The sequence below is a fragment of the Calidris pugnax genome, unplaced genomic scaffold, assembly GCF_001431845.1.
Source record: "Calidris pugnax isolate Ruff unplaced genomic scaffold, ASM143184v1 scaffold113, whole genome shotgun sequence".
In the NCBI taxonomy this organism is placed as follows: domain Eukaryota; kingdom Metazoa; phylum Chordata; class Aves; order Charadriiformes; family Scolopacidae; genus Calidris; species Calidris pugnax.
This window is the reverse complement of record NW_015090879.1, coordinates 828,068-835,866: the sequence shown is the minus strand read 5'-3', so window position 1 is coordinate 835,866 and position 7,799 is coordinate 828,068. Positions and strand designations below refer to the sequence as shown.

At 66.1% G+C, this 7,799-nt stretch overlaps 1 protein-coding gene across 1 annotated transcript in view; it reads right to left on the bottom strand.

The window, feature by feature from the left end:
- The window catches only part of ADGRB2 (adhesion G protein-coupled receptor B2), a 36,796-nt gene that overhangs the window by 15,168 nt on the left and 13,829 nt on the right, over positions 1-7,799 (bottom strand). The window contains 2 exon segments of the mRNA XM_014946440.1: positions 155-319; positions 1,315-1,398. Coding sequence (XP_014801926.1) covers positions 155-319; positions 1,315-1,398 — 249 coding nt within the window.

Sequence of the window (7,799 nt, the reverse complement as noted above, 5' to 3'; positions counted from 1 at the left end):
ACCCCACACCCCCAGAGATCCCCCAGCAACGCGTGTCCCCACTCTCCCCAGCCACCCACCCGTTTTGGGCACCGACCCAGGACCCAGCCAGCGGTGGGCACCCCCCAGCCGGCAGCAAAGCCCCCCTCCCCGGTGTCCCCGTGCCCCCCCGTACCTGGGCAGGTGGCTGTGTTATTGCAGGTGCGTGTCTCCCGGAGCAGCCCGCTGCACAGCGTCCCGTAGGGCGAGGAGACGCAGGAGCGCGTCCGCACCTGGGAGCCCTGCCCGCACGTCAGGGAGCAGACGCTCCACTGGGACCACTCCTCGGCCGCCGGGTCCCCTGGGGGAGACACCCAGCCTGAGAGATGGCCACTGCCCCCCGGGACGGGGGGTGTCCCACGAGTGGACACCCACGGGGGGACGGGAAAGTGGCCACACAGCACCCAGCAGCACAGGGATGAGGACAAGGTGCCAGGGATGACACCAAGGACATAAGGAGGGTGCAGGAGTCCATGCCACCGTCTGGACCCAGTGCCAGCTGCGGGTGGAGAAGGGGGTGAGGGCACGGGATCACAGCGGGGACAGCATCACCCCGGAGGATGCTGCCCGACACGGCTCCTTCTCCCCACCCAGGCACAGCACTGACATTTACAACAACCCGGCCCTTATTAAGCTTGATGGTGTCTCTGAAGCTATTGGACAGCCCAGAAGAAAAGGCCATCAGTTTAAATTAAAAAGGAATATACGCAGGAGGGCTCCGAAGGGGACAATTTGTCCTGGAGACAGGCAGGGTGAAGGCTGCGGAGCGGGGTGGCTGCTCCGTGTCCCACAGGGACATGGCTGTGTCACCCTCAGGGTCACCCCACAACCTGCCCAGCAGCCCCCCGGGGTGCAGGATGTGGGGCAGGGTGCAGGACCCCCGTGAGCACCCGAGCGTGGCCGGGAGGAGATCTGCATGCCAGGCACACCAGCTCCTCTCCCAGCACCGGGGCTCATCCATCTCCCGCTCGCCTCCGAGCCCTCCCACCATAAATCAGAGGGGAGGGGGGGGCTGGGGAGGGGGGAGCCGCACGCTCAAATTACCCAGATGGATTTGCCAAATAAATACATTTGAACGAAACAATTAATGGATTTTTTTTTTTTTTTTGCTTTTGCTTTACAACCCTCGGAGGAAGGTGTAAAGGAAAAATATATAAATGGAGCAAATTAAGTCGGTCCGTGGGCTGGAAGCAAAGGGAGTCGCTCCGTCTCCATCGCCCCTGCCCGTGGCCAGGCACCCCATCCCAGTGCCACCAGCATCCTGTGCCTGTCCCCAGCCCGGGGCAGTGCTGGTACCTGTCTGGGCCATGTAGACACCGGGCTCGTCCGCCGACCGTGGCCACTGGGTTTTCACCTTCTGGTTCTCCTCGACCTCATTGCCTGGAAGAGAGAAGTGCTTGGGTGAGAGTGGGCAGGGGACAGGGATGGGGACAGTGATGGGGACGGGCCACCGTGGGTCAAGGAACACTGCAGGGGGGGACACAGGGATGCTGGGTCCCACACTGAGCACTGCGTGGCATCCCCGAGGATGGCTGAGCACGGCTGAGCACTCTCACAGACCCCCCAAAAATGTGTCACGGCTCCCCCAAATATGTCACCCCCCCATCAGAGGGGCAGTGGTGGGAGCACGGCCCAGGGTGCCACGTCCCCGCTGTGGCCGGGTACCCGCGCCCCCGCCGAGCTGGGCAGAGGTGCTCTCCCGTCCCCACTTAACAGCTTGCTGCAGTGAGGTGGCACAAATTTATGGCTCAGCTCACCAAAAATAACAAGAGATCCATCAAGAGCACTTGGCGTGAAATTAACTGGCATGTGGAGGGCTCGGCGGGGAGGTGCGGCTGCGGGCACAGGGGGGACGCCTTCCCCGGCCTCCCCCGCACTCCCCGGGGCCACCTCCCTGCCCTGCAGCAGGGTCCCTTGTCCCCATAACGGGGGTAGGACGCAGGGGACATCCCTGTGCTCACCCTGGGCACGACACCGGGGCTGTGGCTGCCGGGGGAATCAGCAGGGGCTCCCCTGGGCACCGTCAGTGCCACCCCAGACATGTGGCCCCTCAAAAACACCACGGGCACCCCACTGCTGTGCCAGCCAGGAGGGCAGCCAGGGATGCCTCAGCCGCCTCACCGAGCCGCCCTGGCACTGCCAGCCGAGCACAACGATGTCCTCAGGGGATGGTGGGGAGGTGACACGGGGACACCTGGCACTGGCAGGAGAGCCCCCAGCCAGGCTTTGGGCACCCTGGCTCCGGCTGCAACACAGAGGGATGATACAGGAGCCCCAGGCAGGGAGCGCTGCCCGCGCTGACACTTATCAGTGCCATAAACCAGACCCAAATTTACTGACTTTTGCCTTCACCCCAGTGTAACCCCTGCCCGGGCCCGTCCCCAGTGCGGGCTCCTCCGTCACCATCGGTGCAGCCAGGTACCCCCAGCTCCTGTCCCCCCCAGCCTGCTCCGTGGCACGGGGGGTGCGGGGGGTCCCCCGGAGGCTGCCCTGGGGGGGGTCTGTCCGGCTGCGGGGCCACCCGCTCCCCTGAGCGGCAGAACCGGGCGACATCGCAGCGAGCGCCCGGGGAGAGCCATAAATCCCGGGGATATACGAGGGCGCTCTGCTCGGCTGTGTTCGACAGAGACACCAAATTCAATTTCCTTCTGAGAGCACTAAATCCCCGGCCGTCACCGCAGGGCGGCTGCGGCCGTGCCCAGCACCCTCCAGCCTGGCACCCGCACCCCGTCCTGCCCCGGGGGACCCCCGAGAACCCCACCACGGCTGCTGGACTGCAAGGGCAGGGGGGGCTCCTGGGGACCCCAGGGTGTCACCCCAGAGGCCAGCTGTGTCCCTGCTAGCCAGCGGTGGTGACCCAGTCCCAGCATCACCTCCCCGGGGGCTGGTTTCTGAAGGGTGATGGCTTTGGGGCAAGGAGAAATGCAGCCCTGGAGCTGAAACCACTCGGCCCCCGTCTCCGTGGGGCTGTACCCCCTCCAAAGACCCCCCATCGCACGCCTGCCGTGTGCCCAGTGTCACCCCACAGAGTTTCCACCCCATCCATGCTTCCCGCCCGCGCCGCACCGGGGCTGCACCTCCCCCTGCCCCACGGAGGGGATGGCATGGGGGTGGGAGGGGGGACCCCCGGTGCCACCGTCACGGCTGGCAGCGGGGAGGCCGGCGGAGGGGCTGGGCGAGTGCCAGCCCCCCCGTGTCGCCCCGCGGCTGCGGCGCTCGGCGGAGGAGAACCGGTGAGATCAGCGCTGGGCGCCCGCCAAGGCTGGGGCTCACAGGCGCCATTCAGGCCTGCCTGCCACCGCCACCCTGAAAGGCAGCCATTCTCCACCCCGGGGGGTTTGGGGGGGGAGGCCAGGTGGGAGCCCCCGGGGAACCCCCCCTCGCTGCCATGAAGGGCGCTCTGTGCTCCGGCCCCGGTGATGTGGGTGGAGGGTGCCGGGGGTGGGGGGGACACACGGCGACGGGGGGGACACACGGCGACGGGGGGGCCGTGCCGGTTGGCAGCGGTGCGGCACACGGGGCGGCGCATTCCCCTTGCGGCTCCGGCGCCGCAATAACACTGTACCTCCGGGCGCCTCCAGGTTTTAATTGAATGTCAAATGTAATTTGGGGGAAGGAGCGGGCAGTTCACGCTCTCGCCCTCACTGCCGGTTGGCACCACGGTCTGCGGAGAGGCAGCAGGCAGCCCCGGTGCCCGAGCGTGCCAGGTCCATGGGGACCCCCCCCTTCTTCACCGCTGGGCCCAGCATCCTCTCTTTGAGCCGTCCTCAGCATCACTAACCCCCACCGAATCTCCAAGAGGAGGTGCAGGGTGCACCCTCCAGCCCTGCTCCACGCCAGCAACACCAGGACACGGCGGGTGTCAGCCCCTGCAGCATCCCTGGGTGCCCATGAGCAAAGAACCAGCCAAGCTGAGCTCAAGGATGGCACCTGAACCCAGCACTGAGCTCTTAATCATCCATGCAGAGTTGCATTGAAAGGGGCACAACGATGTCCTCAGGGGATGGTGGGGAGGTGACACGGGGACACCTGGCACTGGCAGGAGAGCCCCCAGCCAGGCTTTGGGCACCCTGGCTCCGGCTGCAACACAGAGGGATGATACAGGAGCTCCAGGCAGGGAGCGCTGCCCGCGCTGACACTTATCAGTGCCATAAACCAGACCCAAATTTACTGACTTTTGCCTTCACCCCAGTGTAACCCCTGCCCGGGCCCGTCCCCAGTGCGGGCTCCTCCGTCACCATCGGTGCAGCCAGGTACCCCCAGCTCCTGTCCCCCCCAGCCTGCTCCGTGGCACGGGGGGTGCGGGGGGTCCCCCGGAGGCTGCCCTGGGGGGGGTCTGTCCGGCTGCGGGGCCACCCGCTCCCCTGAGCGGCAGAACCGGGCGACATCGCAGCGAGCGCCCGGGGAGAGCCATAAATCCCGGGGATATACGAGGGCGCTCTGCTCGGCTGTGTTCGACAGAGACACCAAATTCAATTTCCTTCTGAGAGCACTAAATCCCCGGCCGTCACCGCAGGGCGGCTGCGGCCGTGCCCAGCACCCTCCAGCCTGGCACCCGCACCCCGTCCTGCCCCGGGGGACCCCCGAGAACCCCACCACGGCTGCTGGACTGCAAGGGCAGGGGGGGCTCCTGGGGACCCCAGGGTGTCACCCCAGAGGCCAGCTGTGTCCCTGCTAGCCAGCGGTGGTGACCCAGTCCCAGCATCACCTCCCCGGGGGCTGGTTTCTGAAGGGTGATGGCTTTGGGGCAAGGAGAAATGCAGCCCTGGAGCTGAAACCACTCGGCCCCCGTCTCCGTGGGGCTGTACCCCCTCCAAAGACCCCCCATCGCACGCCTGCCGTGTGCCCAGTGTCACCCCACAGAGTTTCCACCCCATCCATGCTTCCCGCCCGCGCCGCACCGGGGCTGCACCTCCCCCTGCCCCACGGAGGGGATGGCATGGGGGTGGGAGGGGGGACCCCCGGTGCCACCGTCACGGCTGGCAGCGGGGAGGCCGGCGGAGGGGCTGGGCGAGTGCCAGCCCCCCCGTGTCGCCCCGCGGCTGCGGCGCTCGGCGGAGGAGAACCGGTGAGATCAGCGCTGGGCGCCCGCCAAGGCTGGGGCTCACAGGCGCCATTCAGGCCTGCCTGCCACCGCCACCCTGAAAGGCAGCCATTCTCCACCCCGGGGGGTTTGGGGGGGGAGGCCAGGTGGGAGCCCCCGGGGAACCCCCCCTCGCTGCCATGAAGGGCGCTCTGTGCTCCGGCCCCGGTGATGTGGGTGGAGGGTGCCGGGGGTGGGGGGGACACACGGCGACGGGGGGGACACACGGCGACGGGGGGGCCGTGCCGGTTGGCAGCGGTGCGGCACACGGGGCGGCGCATTCCCCTTGCGGCTCCGGCGCCGCAATAACACTGTACCTCCGGGCGCCTCCAGGTTTTAATTGAATGTCAAATGTAATTTGGGGGAAGGAGCGGGCAGTTCACGCTCTCGCCCTCACTGCCGGTTGGCACCACGGTCTGCGGAGAGGCAGCAGGCAGCCCCGGTGCCCGAGCGTGCCAGGTCCATGGGGACCCCCCCCTTCTTCACCGCTGGGCCCAGCATCCTCTCTTTGAGCCGTCCTCAGCATCACTAACCCCCACCGAATCTCCAAGAGGAGGTGCAGGGTGCACCCTCCAGCCCTGCTCCACGCCAGCAACACCAGGACACGGCGGGTGTCAGCCCCTGCAGCATCCCTGGGTGCCCATGAGCAAAGAACCAGCCAAGCTGAGCTCAAGGATGGCACCTGAACCCAGCACTGAGCTCTTAATCATCCATGCAGAGTTGCATTGAAAGGGGAAAAGAAGGAAGGAGAAAAAAAAAAAAAAATCCCAAATAAAATCAGCTCAAGCAGCTCCCCTCGGGATGAGGCGATTTATAACCCTGCAGCTGTAACGGACCAGGGATTTAGTCGGGGGATCTGCCCGTAATGACATTTAGTCCTGGAATAAATGCTAAAGCCCAATGAAATTATATATATACCCACAGCTCATCACCACCGCCTAATCTGCTGGATATAGACCCCACACAACTAAGTTGCTCCTCCCCGTGCATCACCCAGGGCTGGCGCCAGAGGAACATCTGGCCAGATGTGTCCCCAAACTCCTGCATCTCCTCGCCGGGCCGGGCAGAGATGCCCCACGGGCGAAGGGAGAGCTTGGGCGAGGTGAGTCCCCTCCCCGGGCAGCCCAACCCCAGTGCCCAGGGTGCAGGCGAGCGTGGCGGCTTTATCTTCACTTGAGGTTCCTGCAATTCCGTAACGAGCAAATGGCTTCATTCCGCCTGGTTAATAGCCCGGCCGCGCCGTGCCGCCGTGCCGTGACATCCTGCCTGGAATAACAAGCGCCCGGGCTGCAGCAGTCAAGGGTAATTTGCCACGGGAAAGGGTCATTTTACCTGCAAATTGTTTTCCACGTCTCCACCAATGCGGAGTGACAGGGCTCCTGCTCCGGGCTCGCAGTCAGGCCAGCAGCGGGCCCAGCGCCGGGGAGGCGGCCAGCGAGGCCCCCGGGCTCTGCGGGCTGTGCCAGGGAAACCGTGGGGCCAGTGCAGCGGGGAGCAGGGCTACCAGGGCCAACTGGCCCATGGCCAGGGCAGGGCGAGCTGCGGCTCCACCGAGCCCGGCCATCGCTTGGGCAAGAGGCACCTGGAGCTGGGAGGGTGCCCAGTGCCCAGTTCGTGCTCTCCTGCTCCGGGGAGTGTGCACGGGATGGATTTGTCCTTTCCATGGCCTCCCTGCTCCGTGCACAGCACCCAATTTGCACCATCCTGCCCCAGGGAGCGTGCACGGGCAGGATTCATCCATGGCACAAGCTCCCTGCTCCAAGTACAGCATCCAGCTTGCACCCTCCTGCCCCAGGGAGTGTGCACGGGCAGGATTCATCCTTTCCATGGCTTCCCTGCCCCATGTACAGCACACGATTTGCACCCTCCTGCACCAGGGAGTGTGCACAGGCAGGATTTATCCTTTCCATGGCTTCCCCGCCCCATGCACAGCACTTGTTTTGCACAGCCTCTAGGGCACAAGTGTGCACAAGCAAGATTCATCCTTTCCACAGCTTCCCTGCCCTGTGATCTGCACCCTTGGGCGACATCGCAGCGAGCGCCCGGGGAGAGCCATAAATCCCGGGGATATACGAGGGCGCTCTGCTCGGCTGTGTTCGACAGAGACACCAAATTCAATTTCCTTCGGAGAGCACTAAATCCCCGGCCGTCACCGCAGGGCGGCTGCGGCCGTGCCCAGCACCCTCCAGCCTGGCACCTGCACCCCGTCCTGCCCCGGGGGACTCCCGAGAACCCCACCACGGCTGCTGGACTGCAAGGGCAGGGGGGGCTCCTGGGGACCCCAGGGTGTCACCCCAGAGGCCAGCTGTGTCCCTGCTAGCCAGCGGTGGTGACCCAGTCCCAGCATCACCTCCCCGGGGGCTGGTTTCTGAAGGGTGATGGCTTTGGGGCAAGGAGAAATGCAGCCCCGGAGCTGAAACTACTCGGCCCCCGTCTCCGTGGGGCAGTACCCCCTCCAAAGACCCCCCCATCACACGCCTGCCGTGTGCCCTGTGTCACCCCGCAGAGTTTCCACCCCATCCATGCTTCCCGCCCGCGCCGCACCGGGGCTGCACCTCCCCCTGCCCCACGGAGGGGATGGCATGGGGGTGGGAGGGGGGACCCCCGGTGCCACCGTCACGGCTGGCAGCGGGGAGGCCGGCGGAGGGGCTGGGCGAGTGCCAGCCCCCCCGTGTCGCCCCCCCGGCGCCGCGGCCCG